Source organism: Prionailurus bengalensis, chromosome A1 (genome assembly GCF_016509475.1).
Source record: "Prionailurus bengalensis isolate Pbe53 chromosome A1, Fcat_Pben_1.1_paternal_pri, whole genome shotgun sequence".
Classification (NCBI taxonomy): Eukaryota; Metazoa; Chordata; class Mammalia; order Carnivora; family Felidae; genus Prionailurus; species Prionailurus bengalensis.
Genome location: NC_057343.1, coordinates 178,390,486 through 178,413,890, shown reverse-complemented (window position 1 = coordinate 178,413,890; position 23,405 = coordinate 178,390,486). Strand labels below are relative to the sequence as shown.

Here is a 23,405-nt window from a genome sequence, read left to right as displayed (position 1 = left end):
ATTATACTGCCTCTCATTTCCTTTGCTTGCCATTAAACTCCCTGGAGCAGCAATTTCCTCTAATCTACTTGCAAATTTTATCTACTTGTTACCCATCTATACAACCTCTCCTGTGCAACTTATCAATACATACTCAATACTTGAAAAACAGGTACATCATTGTCTCAGCAATTTCAAGTGTGGAAAATTAAATTATGGACAAAAATAAAGACATGTCCAAAAATATAGCTAAGAATATGTTCATCACATCACTGTCATTACAGCAAAGGAAAAAATGCCCAACAATAGAGATTGGTTATATGAATTACAGACCATCCAGAAGACAGAATATTATGTGTCCACCAAATAAAAATCCTGTTGTAGGAGTATATTTATTGACCCAGAAGGAAGTTTACAATATATGGAAAATTAACAGACACTGAAAAAGTTCAAGAAATATGAAGTGAATAAAGGCTACAAATCAGGACTTTTGTAATGATCCCATTTTTACTTAATAAAACATAAAATATATATAAAATATCCAGAAGTAAATACAGATGATGTTTACTTTACTTTTTCTTTCTTTCTCTTTTTTTTTTTTTTTTTTTGGTCCACTATAGATTTTCAGATGCAGTTGACAGACAATGGGCAACACAGTACTCCGGTTTCTCAATCCTCTCTCTTCCAGGCCACCTCCAAACACAGGAACTGTCACTTCCCCACTGTTACTTACAGAACTGGTCATCGCAACTTGTCCCCCTGATTCTGGCCTATTACCCTTCAATGAAGGTGGAGAACAGGTGGGGTTAAGCTAGGTCTCAGAATTTAGCTGCACTCTGAGATAACAAAGACACTAACCTAAATTCATTTCAATGCCTGAGGCTTCTAGACAGCTAACTAAGGGAACACAGAAAAAAAAAAACAAAAAAAACAAAAAAAAAAACAACCTCTTAAGTACAGGTGTTCTGTCTTATAACGCTGCCACCTCCATATATCCGACAACCCATACTCCATAACCTCTGAGAGGACTTCCGGGTAAGAGACCTGAAACCTCACCTCATGTTTTCGACATCATCTGAGACCTGCGGGACACCTGATTTCATTATCTACACCACAGCACCAAACCCCACTCTGAGTTAATCCAACTTCCCATTCCAAACATAGGGGTTGGCTGCATCCCTTCCTAGTCCTATCAACTCTCACAAGCCAAAAAAACTTTAATCAGAGAACTTGTGAACATGTCTGCACAACAAGGTCTGCTATATGACATACTGAACCAAAATCCTTGACCTATTTTCATGAGAGTGCAAAGTTCACCATGTTTCTAAAACACCATTAGAACATACAGAAAGGGAAAACTTTTTTCCCTGATATAATGGATATTCTCATTTTTTTCTAGGAAGAGATATCATTTTCAGGAAGATGATATGACTTATAGCTACTCTCAATGGGTCTGACTCAATTACAGTCAGACCACACCACAATCATATTGGAACTTTTTCATTTTAAACTGATTATTTATTCAAAAAGGCTTACTGAGCATACCAGTACACTAACTGCCTCAATAGACACAAGAATTCTCAAAACTAAATATTCTGGTATTAAAATTATTTCTGGAAATAAAGCTATACTATTTCCCAGTTCACTAAAGAAGACAGCTAAATTCCTAAAGAAGTATAAAATATTTTAAAGAAATGCAGTTTCACAGCTTTTAAGAGTATTAAAACTTAAACCCTACTAACTAATGGTATTTTAAAAACACCAAAATACAAAAAAAAAAAAAAAAACTTCCAAAGACTTTCAAAGCTTTCACCATCTAATATGCTTCCTGTTTCATTATTAACTCTGAAAAAGCATCTATAGAATGATAGTTGGTCCTACAAAGAAATCTTTTCAATTCAGACCTTACACCCTTTAAACAAGCCCTCTAACATTTTCTAAACACTGCTGATTTCTCAAATGTATGCTTACTTTCAGAGACCTAACCAGCCAAGTTAGTAGAGTCTCAGTGTTTAAAACTTTATACATACACAAACACAATCAACTGTGTATTGACTGACTTAGAAAACAATGGTAATTGGGGCGCCTGAATGGCTCAATTGGTTAAGCGTTTGACTTTGGATCTCAGCTCAGGCCATGGTCCCAGGGTCATGGGATTGAGTCTCTTCTCTTCTCTTCTCTTCTCTTCTCTTCTCTTCTCTCTCTCTCTCTCTCTCTCTCTCCCCCTCTCTCCCCCCCCCCTTTTCCCTCTTGCACACTCCCACTCTCTCTCAAAATAAATTTAAAAACTTAAAAAAAAAAAGAAAACAATGGCAATCAAAATTTTGCTTCTTTAGCTAGGAAGAGCACAAAGAGTTGTCAAAGCTAACCTATAAAGGGTCACATTTTACCATCCCTTAATTAAATTTATAGCAAACTTTACACTTGCTCTAGTTTCTCATGTAGTCCATTGTCCTCATATCCTAGGCTGACCTTGGTTTCAAATAAGAATGAAGTTATGTGCCTCACAATCCACTGGGCCCTGCGAACAAATGAATCTGTCTTTCAGCCAGGGGCTAGGGCTGCCTTAGTGAAGGATTCCTGCTGCTTGCTGCACAGCAAGGATGTCTTTGATTCCCTTCACACTGTCTGTTTCCTGCAGGCAACTGGGTAAGGAGAGTTCTCACTGCTTGAAGCCAGAGATTTCATTATATTCTGGAGCTGAAAGGGACTCTACAGAGCATTCTGTCCGTCTTCTTAAAATGCTTTTCTAGCCTAAGTCCTCTAAATCTCTCACATTGTGCTTTTGGTGCGCATCCTCTTGAAAGCACCTAGTCTCAACAGCAGATAATTACTGCTGAACACATGCTCCAGTAAGGTCAACCTGTACGTTTCAGACTCTTTTTGCAGGAGTACATATGAACATGGGTAGACGGTAGCACTCTGGGAGTCCTCACACAAAGTAATGAAGTCAAGATGGAAAGCCCAAATATAAGTTTAAGAGATACTGGACTTCTTTGTTCAACTTCACTGTTTTAATAACTTTATGAATGACTCAGCTATACGCAATCAGCCAAGATGTTCTACAAAGCACAGAACACAGATGTCCCCATCATAATAAATTTTTCATTAACTCTGAGAGAATACAGAATTGAGAGGAAGATCAGAAAACAAATCTCAAAGGAACATTTCCTACTGCATTTAAGAGGGAAAAAAAATCCACAAGCCATATTTCTTTTAACTGGTGAGTTAAAATTCTACAAAGAAACAACAGAAATAGCTACCAAGATTGGGATGTAAATGAAAAAAGGCTCAAAAGGTGATATTACTCTGATGTTGAAAATAATCAAATTCCTAAGCCAAAAACTGGTCTATAAACCACAGGAAAATCTTAAAGTTATCAATTTTCTTTTAAAAAGTATACTTCATTTCCAGGAGTGTCTGGCTGGCTCAGTCGGTAGAGCATACAACTCTTGATCTCAGGGTTGTAAGTTCAAGCCTCATGTTGGATGTAGAGATTACTTAAAAATAAAATCTTTAAGTGGCACCTGGGTGGCTCAAATCAGCTGAGCGTCCAACTCTTGATTTCAGCTCAGGTCATGATCTCACAGTTTGTGAGTTCAAGCCCTGCATTGGGCTCTGCACTGACAGCTTGGAACCTATTTGGGATTCTCTGTATTCCTCTCTCTCTCTCTCTCTCTCTCTCTCTCTCTCTGCCCCTCCCCACTCGCTCCCTCTCAAAAATAAACATTTACAAAAATAAAATCTTTAAATAAAAACAAAAATAAAATAAAAATTATAGTTTATTTCCAAAACAACTGTTATCTTTCCATAATAACATAAAAATAGAGAATTCTACAAGCAACTGGAAAGGCAATTTACCAATTTACAATGTGCTATTTTGGAGGCACCAGGGCTGCTCAGTCGGTTAAGCATGGGACTTTGACCCAGGTCATGATCTCATAGTTCATGAGTTCGAGTCCCACATCAGGCTCTGCCATCAGCACAGAACACACTTTGGATCCTCTGTCCCCCTCCAACTTTGCCCCTCCCCCCCCACTCACTCTCTCAAAAATAAATAAACATTAAAAACTTCACAATGTAATATTTTTAAGTCCTTATAGTGCCTGTTCATAGTAGGAACTCCATAAATACTTGTTATCAAATAATTAACATGGAAAGTCCAGAAAGTTTACATGCAGGGCAAAAACCTGACTCAGGGGCCAGAGAAGAATGTGCTATAATTTTAAGGGGCTGATGGTGACATTTTGTTTTCTGCCCATATCTCCTAATCACAGCAATGAATTCAGAGGTGGGCACAAGTTCTGCTTCGAATCCCAGGACCTCTATGGAAGCCACAAGAAAAGACATCTCTTTTCCCACTGAGCTTGAACATGAGACGATGAGAGCTGGAGGTGCTGATGCCCTCCTCATGCTACCACAAGGGAGAGTGTGGAGTTGGGTCACCAGGAGGTATCACTTTGCATCTGAGGAAGAAACCTGAATCCATAACTACCTCTATATTTTTCGTATTACAAATTCTGTGTTTTGGCTTAAACCAGCTTTAAGTAGGCTTTTCGGCCACTTTAACTGGAAAAAACGGAAGAAACCTGAACTATTTAGTGTGAATACAACAGGCAAAACTCAAAAAAGATATCTGATATGGCCAAAGTTATAAAGACACCATATTCTGCTGGTGAAACATTCTGAAATTCTTATTTTCTTTCCTATGAAGTCACACTTTATTCTACTAATAAACAAAGGTTTTCAAAACTAAATGTCCCAAGAATATCTCATTTGTGTTCTACGACAGAGACTAGAGAACAAAAAACCTATACAACAGGATAAACGAATCAAACCTGCAAGAAAACTGTACAAAGAAGGCACAACAGAAAAAAATGAGTCCTGATTTTCTAATGAGCTCTGAAACCAAACACTGAGAAACCTGACCCACATCTTAGCAGGCACTTCATTCCAAATAAGCAATGAGACTGGCATTACTGAGTACAAACACCAAATAAATAAATAACCCTGGGGAAAGTAATATATTTGTCATCTAAAAATACAAAACTCCTGCAAACTGCTACAAAGAACACTATCGACAAGCAGAGCCTAATCTGTGCCCCTATGACAACTGATCTTATTCTGTGCATTTTTACATTACTTTACTCCTTCCTTCATCTTATTTTCCTACATTTATTTTTCCTTTCATCTTCATTTTCCCACTTATTTTGTTTTTATGTTCCTACACTGTATGTGTCATTGTAATCATTCAAATTCTTTTTTTTTTAATAAAGTTTAAGTATATACTAACAGTAGCAAAAGTCATTACATATCTGAATTGGGAAAAGGAGAAGGTTAAAAATAAAAACCTACAGGGGCGCCTGGGTGGCGCAGTCGGTTAAGCGTCCGACTTCAGCCAGGTCACGATCTCGCGGTCCGGGAGTTCGAGCCCCGCGTCGGGCTCTGGGCTGATGGCTCAGAGCCTGGAGCCTGTTTCCGATTCTGTGTCTCCCTCTCTCTCTGCCCCTCCCCCATTCATGCTCTGTCTCTCTCTGTCCCAAAAATAAATAAATGTTGAAAAAAAAAATTAAAAAAAAATAAATAAATAAATAAAAATAAATAAAAACCTACAGGAATAATACTCTAATACTGATGGTCAATACCATAAATTGTGTCATCATCGTCCTTGGCAAAATTGACAACTACATGTAGACATGCCTGCCACCATACTGCTGCACTACCTACCATCAATAAATGATGCATTTTTTTTTAATTATACAATTTTTAACTCAGAAAAACGTACATGCATGAGAGTCCTAGGTTTCTTCAAAACTCAGCTACTTGGAAAGAACAGAGAATATCACAAAAATAAGAAAGCACCATGGCACAGGAGAGCAAGCACGGGTTATGTTGTGTTTTGTTTTTTAACGAATACAGAATACACTGAACCTGAATCCAACAAACCTCTGGATTTAACTACCAATTTGCAAGAAATACCAAGAAGAGAATATGTAGACCTAAAGAGGATATAATCAGCAAAATCCAGAATTTGTAAAGTTACACACAACAAATGACCAACCCAGTTCTTCAATAAATACACGACAAGAAAAAAAAATGGGAGAGGCAATTTTTATAGATTAAAAAGATTTAAGAGGCTATTAACTATATGCAAGGTGTGAACCAAGTCTGGCCCCTAAACTGAAAAAAAACAATTATTAAAAAACCATTTATGAGAAAAACAAGATAATTCAATAGAGGGCAATACAATATACCTGACCAAAATTCCTCAGAACTGTCAACATCATCAAGAACAAAGTCTGAGAAATTGACACAGCCAAGAAGAGCCTGAGGATACATGACCACTGAATGTTAAGATAGCATCCTGGATGGGATCCTGGAGCAAAAAAAAAAACGTGAGGTTAAAAAAAAAAAAAAAAAAAAAAGCTAAGGATACTTGCATAAACTATGGACTGTAGTTAATAATAAAACATCGATATTAGTTCATTAATTTTAACAAGTGTACCACGCTGATGTAAGATGTTAATAGTGGGGAAAACTGTAAGGGGAGGGAAAATACATGAAATTCTGTACTGTCTGCTCAATTTTTCTGTAAATCTAAAATTATTCTAAAAAATTAAGTTTATTAATTCTAAAATTATTTCTGAGACAAGTAGGCAAATATAAACAGACTATTTGATAGCAAGGAATACTGGTAATGTTTTAGGTATAATAATGGAATTGTGTGCTCTGTGTGTGTTTTTAACAATCTTTTGCTTTGTTTTTAAAGTCCTCCTCTTTTACAGATACATACTGAAGTATTCATGAATAAACAGATAAAGAGAAAAAGTTAAAAGGGTGGATTACAGGAACATTTCCCAAGGTTTAATATTCAAGGTGATTTTCAGTGGTACGTAAATGATGTTTTAATGTTTGATAGCCATATACTTCAATATATATTATAAAAAATAACTAGCACATCAAACCCATGATTTCATAGATTTTAATTGCTTAGGTAGGTTTTCCCTATGAAAAAATTTACTGAGGCTAAAAAAAAAACCAAAAACACAAAAACAGAGGTGGGTTTAGATCCCAGGTTCAACACTATGTGACTTTAAGTGAGTCGGCTATTTAGAGGGCTAGAGAGGACAGCCTGCTACATCCAAAGCAGGCACCCAATAAATATTAGCTCCTATGTTACTGATAAAAGCCAACCTAAAATTCCAACGAAGAAGTCACATACAGTAGGAAAGCCTGGAACTGAAGAGAATGAGGTAAGCAAGGAATGAGGGAGAAGAAAGCATGAGGGCTTACAAAGGCAGGAGGAGTCCAGGCTTTTCTCAGCCTTCTCTTCTCCATCTCTTCAGGCACCAATGCTGCTGCCCACCAAGAGCCTAGAGGCCCTGCGGCTCCTGAGGCTAACACTCCTCAAACGAACTTAAGTGATAGCTGGAGGTGCAGTTTCTCAAATCAGCAGAAGAGTGTTTTTCTCTACACAAGGGAAAGAACACAATGCTTTGTAGACACCGCAGATAAACAGATATAGATAAAACCCATTATGTAGCCTTCAGCAAAAAACAAAAACAAAAAACAAAAAACCTCTCCTCTCTAGTCTCAGTTTCCTCACATGCTAAAATGTAGAAAATAAGCCTATCTTTCACTCAAAGTTATAGAAGGTTAAAAGGAATAACAGATGTAAATCTGGCATTTAACAAGTGCTAGCTCCCTCCCTCATTACTTTGACAAGAAGATAGAGAACTCTTGAATACAAGAAGTTGGGATGAAATGACAAAAATGACAGTCAAGAATAGCTCTTAGATTGCATCGGTTTTAAACCACAATAGAGGAAAAGCATTCTGGGGTCAGAAAGTTTGGGAAATGTTGGGAAACAAATTATTAAAATGACATCTATTAAGTGAATTTCCAAGAGGAGATTATATGAGGAATTTACCCAATTTACTTGACCTAAGGAACCAACTCCCAGGAATAGTGATCCTATTAGACAGACAGACACACACACACACACACACACACACACGGAAAGGGGAGGAGGAAAGAATCAGCAGTTACAACAGTTGACAAATCCTTCAGAATGACAGCTTAAGTATTAGCAAAATAATCTGGAGAGATTAGAAGTCAATGACAGATTTAGAAATCTGGTTTAGAGGCAGAGGGAAAGAAGGGATGCTTTTTGACCCCTGAAAGGAGTTTCTAATGCCGACGGTTTAATCTTCAGGATCAAGTCATTTAAAATTAAGAGATGATACTGAAACTGGAAACACCAAGCATGTAAGGAACAAATACATTCATTTTTAAAGTGAATATAAACTTCTGATACAACGTGGTAATTCTCATTTGCCCTCCCAAATTTATTCCCTCATTCAACTGGGCAGATATAGGGTATGCACTGTATGCTGGAAATATTCTATGAGCTGAATGTGGCATGACAGACATGATCCTTGTCCCCATGAAGAGTACTTTCTAACAAAGGAGCTGTCTACTGGGGGATTGTGCAATACATTTATCAAGTACAATTATGTTAACAGCAGCGAAGGAAAAGAAGTGAGTGCTAAGAATGTGACAAGGGAATCCAACCTGTAGGGGTACCTAGGTGACCCAGACACAACCCCTAAAGAACTGATGCTTGAAATCAGCTCTGAAGGACACGCAGAGGTTAATTATGCAAGAAAGGAGGAAAGGGTGAAGTTTCCCTAATAAAGAACTTGTTGGGTCAAGACACTAGAGAAAGGGGTGGGGGAATCACTGTAACTAAGTACAGAAAGCTAGAATGAAAAAGAACAAAACCAGACAAGACTTAGGAGGGAAACAGAGGTGTCAAGGTTGGGATTTCTGATTGGTGCAACTGAAATCATCAAAGCAATGTCAAAATAAAAGAGTCTACATTGGCACTGGAAACCTGGCTAGGATGCCCTGCACATATATAAAACATTTCAAGAAATTTCTATAAAATACAATTAAAAAAAAAAAAAAAAAACAAGAGTGGAAGCAGGGTTCACTGAATGTAAATAAACAGAAGCCTACCTAAAAAGTACATGAAATTCCCAGCAGAACCTCGCCTCCTAGCTCAAAGCAGGCTAGTAGGAAGGAGTGTCCTTGAGGCAGTGAGTGATCCCAAAGAGCTTCACAAAGAGCATCTGAAGCCAGGGTCTGGCCAGAGCAGGGACCAGCTTAAGCTCGCCACAGACAGGTCACTGAGTAAAGCAAATATTTCTGCAGCTGGCTTCTACCAAAAATGGCCATTTTGATCACAAAAAGGCAACACTGTCCCAGCCACAACAAACTCAGAAGTTCCCTACCCTGGTGACTTCCTTCCGCCAAATTCCCCAAGGCACCTGGATTTAAATCAACAAGAGTACAACTACAGCTATTCTACACATTTCCCTTTCTTCACAAAAGAAACATAAATAGCGACAAGCATCATAACATACCCAATAACACTAGTACTTACAGAAATCACTTAATTCTTTAACCAAATTGGTATTATTTTTTAATTACTAACACTCGAAAATGGCATAAACGTGGAGAAAACAGCAATTTTATAGAGAAAATATAAAGAATATTAATGTCCATATAAGTAATAGAAAATGGATAAAACTTTTGGCCATACAAAATAACCATGTTCTTAAAAATGTGTATTTGACCCATCAATTCCACCTCTTAGAAATTAATACTCAAGATAATACTCATGGATGTATTCAAAAATTAGATTATAAGAAGGAACAAGCCAGCTTTAAGTTGTTATAAATTAGAAATAATTTAAATGTCTAACAAAGTAAGAGTTTAACTAGTTAGCTATTTCCACATTCATACACATAAGGCACACCTTCAAAATATTATAAAGAAATATAAAATGGCTCAGAAAGATGCCACGAGTATTGCTGAATTTTAAAAGCAGTTTGCAAAACAATTTTACATGTGAAAAACATACGAAATGTACATAAAAGAAAAAGTATGTACACGAAGGAAGGTAAATACTAAATATTAACAGTTATCAGGAATTTTTTCTTTTTGTTTCTTATTTTACATTATTTTTCTTTTAACTGTTCTATTGTAAAGATGGTTAATTCTGTAAAAACAAAAGCTTCTTATGTTCATATGTTCTTGTGTTCTTCAACAGTTTTTCAATAGTTTTTTAATGTATGTGTAAATAATGGCACTGAGCTAACTGGATAACCATATGGGGGAAAAAATGAATCTTGATTCCTAGCTCAACCATAAAAAAAAAGTTATTTTAATATAGTAAAACCATGAAGATGCTAGAATATTTTTAAGACTGTAGGCAAAGTTTCTTAAACAGGACACAAAACCCAGTAACAACAAAAGAAAAACTTGAGTAATTAGATTTTGTAAGTATTAAGACTTTTCTTTTGTCCATCAAAAGACAACATTAAGACACTGAAAAAGCAAGCCACAGAACAGATGTCTGCAATATGTGTATCTGACAAAGAATTTTGTTTCCTGGCTACTGTGAAGAATTCCCACAAATCAATAAGAAAGAGGTAACTCCATTTTTTAAAAGGGTCAAAGGATTTGAAAAAGCGCTTCTCTAGAGAAGATATCTAAATGGCCAACAGGCACATGTAAAAATGCTCAACATCATTAGTCCTTAAGAAATGTAAATTATAACCACAAGGAGATACTACTTCACATGTGTCAGAATGGCTAAAATCGTCTGACAATGCCAAGTGCTGCTAAGGCTGTAGAGCAATTGGAACTCTCATATACTGTAGGGAAAACCGTAAGGATGTACAACGATTTTGGGAAAAGCTAAACATACATCTACACTTCCCAGCAATTCCACTCCTAGGTATACCCAAGAGAAATGTCCCAACAAAAATTGGAACACAAATGTTCACACAAGCTTTATTCACAACAAACACTGGAAACAACCCAAATATTCTTCAGCAGGAGCACAGATAAACAAAACTGTTGTATACTTGTGTAATGTAACAGTGCTAACCAAAGAAAAGGAATGAAAAACTAACTCCACAGGAATGAATCTCAAAAATATTACACTGGGCAAAATAAGCTAAAGACAACAGTACCTGCAGTATATGCATGCTACACACGCTATACACGTCCACCTAAAACAGGCACGACTAATTTACAGTTATAGAAAGCAGGCTACTTGAGGCCAAGGACAGGTGTGAGGGAACTGCAAAGGGAGTGAGAGAAGTTTGGGGTTTTTTTTGATGGGAAGGGGGTACAAATGTTCTACATCCTGATCACAGTAGTGGTCATGAGCGTATATAGCTCTAAAAACTCAAAGAGTACACTTAAAATGAGTGCATTTTACTGCATGTAAACTATACCTCAATAGCTTATAGTCATAGATACCACTACACATTCATCCGAATAGCTAAAATTAAAAGGACTAGCAAAACCGAGCGATGACTGGAACTCCCCACATTAGAGGTGGGGGTGTAAATCGGCACGAGCACTTGAAAAGCTGTTTAGCAGTATCTACATATGAAGATATGCCTATCCTATGACCCAGTAATTCCACTCTAGGTTTTTTATAACCGAAAGAACCAAGTGCTTATGTCCACCTTACGAGTGCTATTCACAATAGCAGCCAAATTTTGGAAACAATCCAACTAATTCATCAACAATAAAATAAACAAACCATGGACTATATATATACTATGGAATAATGCACGGGGCAGGGCGGGGGGAACCTGTTACAACAAAATGGGTGAATTTCACATAATAACAAGCAGGGGAAAAAAAACACAAGACTATGAACTGTATGATTCCATTTGTATAAAATCCAAAAACAGCCATGACTAGCTTACAGTGAAGAAGACCAGAACAGACCTTTGGGAGGTCTGGACTGGGTGAGGCATAAACATGAGGAAGCCCTCAAGAGGCTCTGGAAATATTCTATATCTTGATTTGGGTAGTGATTACACAGTGTGCTGTATATACATATGCAAAAATTCATTCAGCTGACTTGTGGGTTTTTTCAGCTGATTTGTGTTCTATACTATATGTAAGTTATAACAAAAATGTATTTTCAAATGCCCTTTAAACCAATCTTTGTTCACCCCTTGAAGCCAAAGCTTATGACACAGAATCCTGGTATGGATTCTGTCACTGTGAGTCACTCTCACTCCCAGTCTTGTCACTTACATGCTCTGCATGTCTATCTCTCTCAGACTGCCTAAGCTGGTGATGCTATTAAATACCTGGAGTAATGGCATTGACAATGGAACTGGATCAAGTCATGCCCCAACCAGACAGGGAAGATGCCCAAAATACGTAACCACATACATGGTTTTAATACCCGTGTGATTTTAAGTGTACCAGACAGTTCCATGTCAACTCATTATCCTTTGGATTAACTTCTGAGAGACACTGTGGGGAAAATGAATTACAAGCAGGCAGCTCTTTAAAAATAAGTATATAGGGGCGCCTGGGTGGCGCAGTCGGTTAAGCGTCCGACTTCAGCCAGGTCACCATCTCGCGGTCCGTGAGTTCGAGCCCCGCGTCAGGCTCTGGGCTGATGGCTCAGAGCCTGGAGCCTGTTTCCGATTCTGTGTCTCCCTCTCTCTCTGCCCCTCCCCCGTTCATGTTCTGTCTCTCTCTGTCCCAAAAATAAAATAAAAACGTTGAAAAAAAAATTTTTAAAAATAAAAAGTATATAGCATTATTAATATTTTTGTCTAAATATTTAGCTCCATAATTATAAGGAAAATGATAAGATCATAAATATTCACTTCATCCACAACTTTCAGATAAAGCTGGGTCACAGTTAGATTTTTTGATGAAAGATGCTATTGGCCTATTACAAAACTAAACTTTACACAGTGACAACAATGCATGGAACCATTACTACTATCTTCCAAAATTCACCAATAGATAATGAAAACATGTGGTTAACTTCCAGAAATCAATTTATGAATGCAAAGCTTTTTAAAAACAGGACATCATGTTTTAATAGAGCTTGATTTACATTCTCGTCAATATACACACACATACTCTCATCTATCAATACAATCTAACCATTCTACATTTAAAAATGTTTCATCTTATCCCCTTTGCACCATCTGTTACTATCTTGTATTTCCCTGGAATATTCCAATAGTCTACGTATTTGTCTCGCTACTCCAAAACATCCTCCAAACCGACTGATCTTTCTAAAGCACAGGTCTTGCTCAAGCTTTCAGTCACCTCTCCTCTCAAATCACATCCACCACCCTCACACCCCTCCTCCAATCCTGCAGGATCACAAGATCAGAAGTTTGTAAGGGCCAAATAGATAAAGACAAACTTACAGGGGACACAGGAACCAGGAAAGCACAAGCCCTGACTCTAAAAAGCAGCCACTCCCCAGCTCGAATTTTCAGACAAAACCAGAAATCAGTGTTGACAAGGAATGTCTCCATTTTTTAAATCTATGCAGACCAAGTAAATCTGTGGAGCTCAATCCACAGGCTACTAGTTTGTAACGTATGGCCTAAAGGATAAAGTCCAAGATTTGGTTACAATCTATCTTTACAAATTTATCTGCCCTCAATCCTACCACCCAAGTTATACTCCAACATTCACAGAACTACTTACTTGTCCCGCCCTATAGGCAATACACACCACTGCCTGCCAGCCATCGTTCATTTGTTTATCTTTGCTATGAAAGCCATCCCCTGCCCCAATACACCCACAATCACATCTAATTTCCACTCAGGCCTCAAAGAGTAACTGTAAAACACTGTGTGTCTACCTCTCACAATCCCTACCAGTCTTCACCCTATACTATACTTTTTTATGCTAAAGACTGCAAGCTTCTGGAAGCAAGGTACATATCTGATTCTGTTCTGTATTCCCCAAATAATCAAACAGTACCTGTTTGAGTACATGCGGAATAATGAATGAAGTTATTTATCTGCCTATTTTCATAACAATTTGTATTTCAACTTGATGGCCATTACACATCAATATGGTCCCTTACAATGCTGAAAAATCAAAAGGCTAACAGGTTTAGAAAAACATCCCTGTTAATATTAAATTTGAATCAGAACATGATCTCATGGTTCTTTTTAAATATACTCTTTAGCTCTGTTGAAAAGGTCTAGAAGCAATGACACGACCCAACAACAATGGTTTGGGCTTCTAAATACCATTCCCCACTAAAAGGAATCAGAGCTTCTTGGAGAAATGGCTGGTGTCTGAAATGCAGGGAAAGTAAAAAGTCAAGAAACAAAGACTGATAGGATCATATTAAAAAGAAGCAGAAACTACCTTGAAGGGGCTCTCATTAGCCAATCTGGGACAATTTGAGCACCAATAAAGACTCTGATTGTTAACACACTAAATAAAAAGTCCATGAGAGTACGATGCTACACAAAAGAAAGGAGAAGAAACAGGGATGGCCTCTGTGAATGATAGCTAATTAATGTAGACAGAATGATAGAAAACCACAATTTTGTAACTCTCATTGTAACTGATTCTAAGATCAGGCTGCTGAAACCACTGGGTGAAATGTTGTAACAGAACAGGGTATTTACAAGGTGCCAAAATACTGTCCCATAAATTCCTTTCTAATAGCAGAGGATAAAATTGTACCTTTAAAAAGGAGAGATCTGGCTATTGCCACCTCAGCCAAGGGATCAAATTTAGCATAGCTCATAATGGGATAACCTGTCATCAAGTGCCTCCCAACATGACTCAATGCAAAGTACACTTCACCTATGATGAAACATTCTTGTCAAAATGTTTAACCTGGTTGCAATCAAGCCTCTCACCTAACTTCCAGTTTACAGGAAACATAGTACCTACAGAAACCAGTTAAATGATACCATAAGGAAATAAACAAATGAAGAATGTTGCACATCCTACAGGACAACTGAGCTGAACTCTTCAAAAACAATGCCGGGAGAGGAGGGGAAAAGGTAGAGGGAATGTTCTAAATGAAAAGAAATTAAAGAGATAGAACAATCAAATACAAAGGGTGTCTTGGCATTAAAACAAAAAGGGGGGGGGGGGCATGCCAGAAAAGACATTCTTGGGACAATTAGGAAAACCTAACTGAATATTTGATATTACATTATGGAGTTATTTTCATTTTCTTAGACATAAAAATAGTATTGTGGTTTTATAAATGTATGAAATATATGACTATTATAATGTGTGGTTACATATGTATATAGATTATATATAGAGAGATAGATATATACCTTGTACATGGCTGTGTGCTTATGTGGTTTTAGAGAAAGAGACTATTCTTACTCTTAGAGGAGACAGGTGCTGGAATGTTTAGAGAATGAAATATCATGTTTGCAACTCACTGTCAAATTTTTAACCACTACAAAGGATACCTATTTTGGGGGAGGACAGGAGAAGGTGACAGAGAAGGAGAAAGGATGAGAGGGAGACAAGGGGAGGGAAGAGGGGATAAGGAGAGGAAAGGGGGGGACTGAGGCAGAGAGCAGAGAAATGATCCAAATACGGCAAAATGTTAACAACTGTTGAGTCTAGGTGTTAAGACTATACAGATGTTTGTTGTATTGTTTTTTTCCCATATATATATATATATATATATATATATGTATGGGGAAAAAATATATATATATAGATGAAATTTTTCATAATAAAAGTTATGGGAGGGAAAAAGAGAAGAACAGTTTAAAAAGTAATCGGCTTGAAATCCACATAACACCATTAAGAGTGTCAGGAAAAAAGAATATTCTCAAGCAAAACCTGTGAGAGTATGTACTGTTGCAGTATAACTGGAGGGCAATGTGGCAATGTCTATGGGATTTTTAAAAGTGTGTATCTAGTGATGCTTACTCCTAGGAATCTGTCCTGAAGATCTACTTCTCCATACATGAAATGACATACACACTAAATTATTCTTTACAGCATTAGGTGTAACAGCAAAAGACTGGAAATAATCTATATGTATATCAGTCCAGACTGGTTTCACAAATTATAGCACCTACAATAAATGAGTATGCATCTTCTAAATTATCTCTTCAAAAAATTTGAGAGCTCTTAGGGAACTGATATGAAAAATGACCGTGTCATGTTTTATATTAAAAAAATTCAAGATTCAGAAGAATTATGTACAGCACACACACGTATATGAAACCTATGCAAAAATATGGTTGAATAGCTGGAGCCAGAGGGAAAAAAGTTGCAGACTTTTTTTTAACTGTCCACTCCTTTTTGTACCTTATCAATCAACTCTGTAGCATAGACATATATAATGTATTCAAAAAATCTTTTTGGTAAGTACTGATTCACTGTAGCTATAATGAACTCTTCCAATCTCCATGTTTTCATTACCAAAATCATGGAGCTACAGCTCACCTGGGAATTAGTGAATAAGGTGAAAACAACATAGAGTAAACATTTGCCTAACAAATCCCTTAAATATATGCCCACTAGACTGATACACCATCTCAATAATTCCAACACAGCTAATTTTCACTCCACTTGAATAGTTCACCTTTTCTTCAACAAAACAGCTAGCTTGTCCTTAGACCTCATGCCGTGATGTTAAAAATGTGTCGTTAAAAAGCCATAATCACACTCATCACACAGCTAGATGAGAAGCATTCAGGAATTGAGACAGGCTGAGAGAAGAGCAAATTTTCATTTCCCATGTCACACTTGATCCAGAACCTTCACTGTTTAGGCTATTTCCCCCTTATTTTTGTCACCAGATACATGGAACTTAATTTGCAAACTCCTTTGCATCTAAATCTGAATACTCAGGTTCAGAAAAAAAGGAGAGTGGTAATACCTCTTGATCAGTATCAAGGTCATTTGAACTGAGTTATAGCCCATTCCTTTATGTTAACATTCCCACACACTGATAATGTAGATTTCTAGATCTACACTCTGAGAAACAGAACTCTGAGTAAAGTGAGCTACCACTGAAACAAAATAAAAATTCCCAACCCATTCTCTCTCTCCCTGCTCTCTCTGATGTCCATATTCCCACTAGACACTTTTCTTGGAGGATTCACTGATAGGCAACTCAAATTCCTTATAAATTGGAACTCATTCTTTCTCCCTCCCCCACTCCCACTTCCTGTCTGTTCTTCTAGTACTCTCTATCTTGGAAAAGACAGTAAACATCCATCTGGTGCCCAAGGCAAAAACCTAAAATTCATACTGTACTCACCTATCACCTACTCCTTTAACTAGTCCCCAAGTTCTGTAGATCCTATCACCTACATCTCTTTTAAGTCCTCCCCACCTTCCTCACACCCACTGTCGATGCTTCGGTTTGCCCTCCCCATTGTTCACGTGAACTAACTGGTCTCCGTGCCTTCTGTCTCTTCAACCCACCTTGCACACACCTGAAAGGTTAACTTCCTAAAATACAAATTTGGTACTTTAAGAGCAGAAGGAACAAGTCCCAAAGTAACGATAAAGTAAGCTAAAAACAAGCTCTTTTAATAACATGATACAATGCAAAGAGAATGTACTACCTAATTTATTTCTTATGAGTATGTTCTTACTCTACCCCACACTATATGACCAAATTAAATAAGCTAATAAATCTGTTTTGGTAAAAAGAGACTACACAGAAGCAAAAACATCCAACTGCTTTCTTAGAGTAAAAAATGAACACAAAATGGATCATAGCAGTGATAAAGGCACCTGAAGGAAAACAAAGGGCTTCCGAGACCTATAAAGTCAAGAATGCATTCAAGTTGAATATACTAACTAGTCTAAAAACACGTGCCTTAATGAGAAAAGGATTTGGGAAATAAAAGCAAACAAAGAGGTTCTGCCACAGGGAAAAACCACCCATCCCTGACGTAGGGTGGGACCAAGGTGGCCTCAGTCCCTGTCCAGCAAATATCTCACTTCTCTGGTTGAGTTCATGCCAACTAAGCCACCCGACTATGATTGAACCTGATAGGTAAAGTCTACACACATAAATACAATATGCCAGTCACTAGGTTTGAACCTTCGGGTCCCTCTAACTTTTGTTTCTTATTCGAAAAAATTAAACTGATATACTAATTAGGAACTAATAAGCAAACTACCTATCAAAAAAGTTTATATTGGGGTGCCTGGGTGGCTCAGTCAGTTAAGCGTCTGACTTCAACTCAGGTCACAATCTCACAGTTGGTGGGTTCAAGCGCTGTGTCGATTTCTGTGCTGACAGCTCAGAGCCTGGAGCCTGCTTCAGATTCTGTGTGTCTGTCTCTCTCTGCCCCTCCCCCCCTTCTCTCTCTCCCTCTCTCTCTCAAAAATAAAAAAAAAATTCAAAATGTTTATATTAATCATACCAAAATGCACATATCGTTAATAAACTGGAATTCTGGTTTTATACATCAGTCTTGCATAGCTGGTTAATGTGCCCTGACCTGGAATAAGGAGTTGCTTTGAGCCTGTGACCAGATCAGATTTCTAAGGGGTTTAAACAAATGACCAGACCTAGGATTAAGGTAAGTTCTAAAAATGCACTGGTGGTTATTTAAATGTAAATTTAAATTAAATAAAATTTAAAATTCAGGTCCTCAGTGACAGAGCCACATTTCAAAATAACCACATGTGATTAGCGACTACCATACTGAACAGCACAGGCAGTGAACATTTTCGTTATCACAGAAAGTTCTACCGGACAGACTATTCTGGAAGATAACCTCCAATAAACCCTACCATGAGTCATCTTGGGAAACAGCCTGACAGTACTGGATGGCTACCACAGAACCGAGATCTAGACCGTTTTCTATACCAAAGGTAAGAGGTAGATATTCAACAACAATTTTCCTTTTCCTCTGCACTGATTTCAGTTTCAGCCCTCAGGATTTCCACCCCTCTTTTTATCACAGGATGACACTCGTACTACAGGCGGTATAGCACAGATGTTAGAAGCACATTCTCTGAAGCCAGACTCCCTGAATTCATACCTCATCTTTGTCTTTTACTAGACGTGTAATCTTGGACACATTATTTAATTATTCTATCCTTCAGTTTCCTCATCTGGCACCTACCTCCCTGGGTTACTATAAATATACAAAGTTTATACACATAAAGTGCTTATAGGGGTGCTGGGTGGCTCAGTCGGTTAAGTGTCTGACTTCGACTCAGGTCATAATCTCATGGTCCGTGAGTTCGAGCCCCGCGTCAGGCTCTGTACTGACAGCTCAGAGCCTGGAGCCTGTTTCAGATTCTGTGTCTCCCTCTCTCTCTGCCCCTCCCCTGCTCGCTCGCTCACTCTCTCTAAAAAATAAAAACATTAAAAAACAAATGACGTGCTTATAATTGTGCTCAATACAGAGTAAGTGTCCAGTACGTGTTAACTGCTAGTATTTTTACTGTTCCCACCACACCACCCTCATAGCTCTTCAGATGACAAGTGTGTAAAATGCTCACTTAGGAGAAACATTAGCAAATATAAAGGAATTAAACTAAAACAAGGATCACAATGCAAGAGTATCCATCTATGATAAAAAGATATTCTTTTTTAAGATTAAAGGAAATGGATTCTGTAGGGAATATTAGATACCCAAAAAAAGGCACGTTTTTAGGAGAGTTACCAAACAATGTCTTATTTGTAAGGCTGACAAACTACAGGTCAAAAGAAGTCCATGTAATAAGCTACTGAGCTATTTAAATAACCAGTAAAAACTAAAGAGGAACTGAGAAGATACAGGTTCGAGTTCACTAGACCAAATGATACTTCCCTGTATAAACCGTGTTTTGACATTTAAAGGCACTGCCTCTCTCATACTCCCTAAGTTACCTGTACGTTCACTTGACGAACTGACCGAAGATCTTCTAATTTCTTCATCAAGCAGAGAAAGCACCAGATATAATTAAAATGCCACACCAAACAATGACCAGTCAGGTATTTTCTGAGTGGAAACCCACCATAGAAACCCACACCTTGCTCCTGCAGATGGGCAATTTGAAAATCCAGAGGTTGAAGTACAAATTTCAGCAAATGTAGTCACATGGAAAGAGCCAGAACTTTGGAAGCATAAAGACTCAAGCCTAAAGCCTGGCTTTGCCATTTACTAGCTCTATGACCCTGGGCAACTTGAACTTAATGCTTATGAGCTTCATCTCACTATATGTAAAATGTAAGGTAAAAGCATGTGCCAACTGAATCAGAAATGTGTGTAAAGAGCCTCCAACAGTGCCTGGTACGCAGCAGATGCTCAAGAAACAGGTGCTACAGGTAGTAAATCTTCCCGAGAAGACCCTCCAAGAGTCCTAAGAATGAAACACCACTGCTTTACATAGTGACTACAAAAACTATTCTGACCAGGTATCAGGTATAAATCATGAGAGAATACCTCGAAATTACCATTTGTTTTCCATATTTTATAAGCTATTCCCCAAATTTCCCTTGTTTTCCGTATTCCCTGTTGGATTATAACTATAAACCATCTGGGCCTACAATGAAAATAACTGCCCTTCTCGCACTAAAACCAAGCGTCCACTAGCAATTCTGCCACGTGCACCTTCACTAATCCACCCCAGACACGAACACTGTGTCTAAACATCTAACATCCTTCCTGTCTCTACCAATGGAAAAAAGTAGAGAAATTCTGTTTTTTAAGTTTCTTTCAGTGAGTTGAGGTCCATACAACAAAACAATACAGGGTAATTGCTTACCTGGAAAATATTTTGTACTTCAGATCCACCAATCCAGAATGAATGGGGGTATTCCCTTTCAGACTAGTCTGAGAAAAGACAGCAGTCAAGCAGCTTCCAAGATTCTTTCCGTTTACTGTATCCAGCTTTCTTCAATAAAATCCCAAACATGCACTTCGGTAACTGTTGAAAGACAGAAAGCAATCCGTACACCCACCATGGCACCAGCGGCAAAGGACAGCCACCAAGAAATGGAAGGAAGGGTCATCGGAGTGGTGGATCTGAGGCACAGAAAAGTCACAACCCCTGAGTCAGCTATTTGGTATAAAAGTTCTGTAGCAGCATTCTTCACCTCTGTGCCGACAAAAGGATAAGAAATTCTACATGGTAGAGAAAGAAACGTTCCCTAATATTAATTTTTACTCATGATAAATACGCGATTTCCAATGAGAGCAGCTAAAAACTTACTCCGTTATCCACATAAATTGTCCCAGACCATTCAGCTACGATGAACTTCTTTACCCATTTTCTAAGACAGCTCCTCCAGCATTACAAAAAAAAATTAATGATATAGGATAGGAAGGCTCAAATACTTCCCAAAAAAAGATATTTAGGCACCTAACAAGAAATCTTTTGGTTTGCTACCTATAAGACATCAAATCTACACATTACCCAAATCTTCAAACCTCACCTGAAATACACGACATTTTAAAAACACATGGCATAATTTTAAGAGTGAACTTCTGATTCAATAAAGACCAACCCTCTACAATGACCAGTCATTGGGGAAACTAAGGAAAATAATTTAAAAGACACTAATAAACAATTTACTAAATAACACCTTTAAATATATAAGCCGAGTCAACATTGTATCAACATTCTTTTACTACCATACCAACTTCTCCATCAGACTGCAAATATACAAACAAATTATAAGGGAGAGAGAAAAAAGCCATTCTACGGAATAACATAGATAAAAATTTTAAAAATCAGTCAAAAGACTGTTAGTTACATATAAATTTTCTACTTCCTTAAAAACCTACAGCCAAAATGTTCCTGCAGTAATTAGAATACCTACCTTTAGGGCTACTAATGGGTCAGGACCTTTACGTTCCTTACTCAAATTTAATTCTCAAAAAAAAAAAAAAAAAAAAGAGAGAAGAAATAACTTGCCCAAAGTCCCACATCTACTAATTGGTAGAGACCATCCCCTTTCCACAGAACACTGTGGTCTGCCAAGTCTAAGGATCAGAAAGGCCATGATTCCTGGGGCAGAAGAAACCAAGCTTTACTCTCAAAGGTCCGGAGTTAACGTCAGAATAGAGAAGCACAAAAATACAGAAGAGTAAATATTTCCGCCTAGCCAAACTAAAACACAACTGAACCAGTTAAGCCATCCTGAAAGGGCTAACGCTCCATATTTTACCACTTAAAAAAGCATTTCTTTAACAAAGGCATGCAATTGTGAGAGGCTCACAATATTTATAATAAAACACATTATAATGTTGCCAAGTAGGTCTTTGTGTTTAGCAGCAAAGACTGTCTGTGACAAAGAATCTCAAATCCAACTGAAACCAAGAAATTTTAAAATTCCAAGATTTGTCAATAAATAGTCCACAGGCAATCACTGAAGATGTTCTGATTTATCACATTGTAAGCAAAGCAACTGGAGTGACTGAAAAAAAGTCTATGATTAGCCTCACCATAACGTAACAATCTTAGGAAAGTATCCTAATACCCACAACTTAAAAGAGAGATCACTTAAGTAAAATCTCAAGCAAAGAATGAGTGTTCAAGCTTCTCCCGTTAAGTGATATTAGAATAAGCCTAAGAATAAACTGAAAACCCTATTTTGATAGAAGCAGCGAGTTACTAGCTAACTGCTAAAAAGAATATACTCTGCTTTTCAAAGTGTAACTCGGTGCTATAACCAAAATGCTGAGCAATGATAGCAAAACACAACCACAATCTGACCAATGGACTCATTTCTGAACCTCCTGAGTCATCAAGCTTTTTCCTGTATTACTGTGTTAATTTTCTGGTCTTCCCTTCAAATAAATATTTACTGAATGCCTAATTCGTGGTGGCCCTAATGCTAGAGATACCAAGATTAACAGAAGCCAGACCAAAAGTGTAAAGACTGAGTTCTTCCTGTTCTCTGTCCCTTTCTCTTTGAGTCTCCCAAGCAATCATTTCACAGAACCAAAATGTATTTTATTATTAGTTCCCAAAACTGGTTAAGGGTTCTCAATTTAACTCTTAAATCAAAATTAAAAATGACTCAAGTTCCTTTTTCTCAACAGTAGAGCTCTCTCTTAAATTTTCTTCTGTGAATCAGAGACAAGCTATTAGAATGACTTCCCATATTCATTACACTTATTATATTTATCAATCTCTCTACTCACAGACTATTTTTCCCCTTCATTTTACAAGTTAATGTCCCACTGTTTCTACTTCACAGCTTTCCATTCTGTGAAGTTCTTCATTGTTGACTAACCCTGAGAGGGAATTTCCTAAAAATGCTTCCTGATGACATCATAGAACTCTGCAATCTTTGAATTTTGTTAAAACAATAATAAACTCCAGGTTAGAAATACCCTACTGGACTGTCAGGTCCTCCTGGTTCGTCTCTCATTTGCCTACAAAGACAAACTTCCTGTTAGGCAATTGTGATCAGCAGAAACTTAACTGAAGCTAACAAGCACATTCTTGACCAACAGGTTTTTTCCCCCTTTGTCAACTAATTCAATGAACAACAATACAACTCAGGAGGAAATCTTGTATAATACTCACTGCTTATTCTGTTAAAGGTCAAAATCATCAGCTTTGCTAAAACCAGAATAAGAACTCAAAAATCCTAA

General features: G+C 37.5%; 1 protein-coding gene across 9 annotated transcripts in view; it reads right to left on the bottom strand.

Moving 5' to 3' along the window:
• Window positions 1-23,405, bottom strand: part of FBXW11 (F-box and WD repeat domain containing 11) — a 121,280-nt gene that overhangs the window by 91,344 nt on the left and 6,531 nt on the right. The window contains exon 1 of one of the 9 annotated variants that reach the window (XM_043596053.1): window positions 20,566-20,723. The exons of 7 other annotated variants lie outside the window; for them this stretch is intronic. Coding sequence is in view for 1 of the 2 variants with exons in the window: in XM_043596043.1 (XP_043451978.1) it covers window positions 7,273-7,317 (45 nt within the window). In the remaining variant the exon portion in view is untranslated. Of the gene's footprint in view, window positions 1-7,272; window positions 7,445-20,565; window positions 20,724-23,405 lie in introns of those variants that run through there. One more of the 9 variants, XM_043596043.1, reaches the window with a different exon arrangement.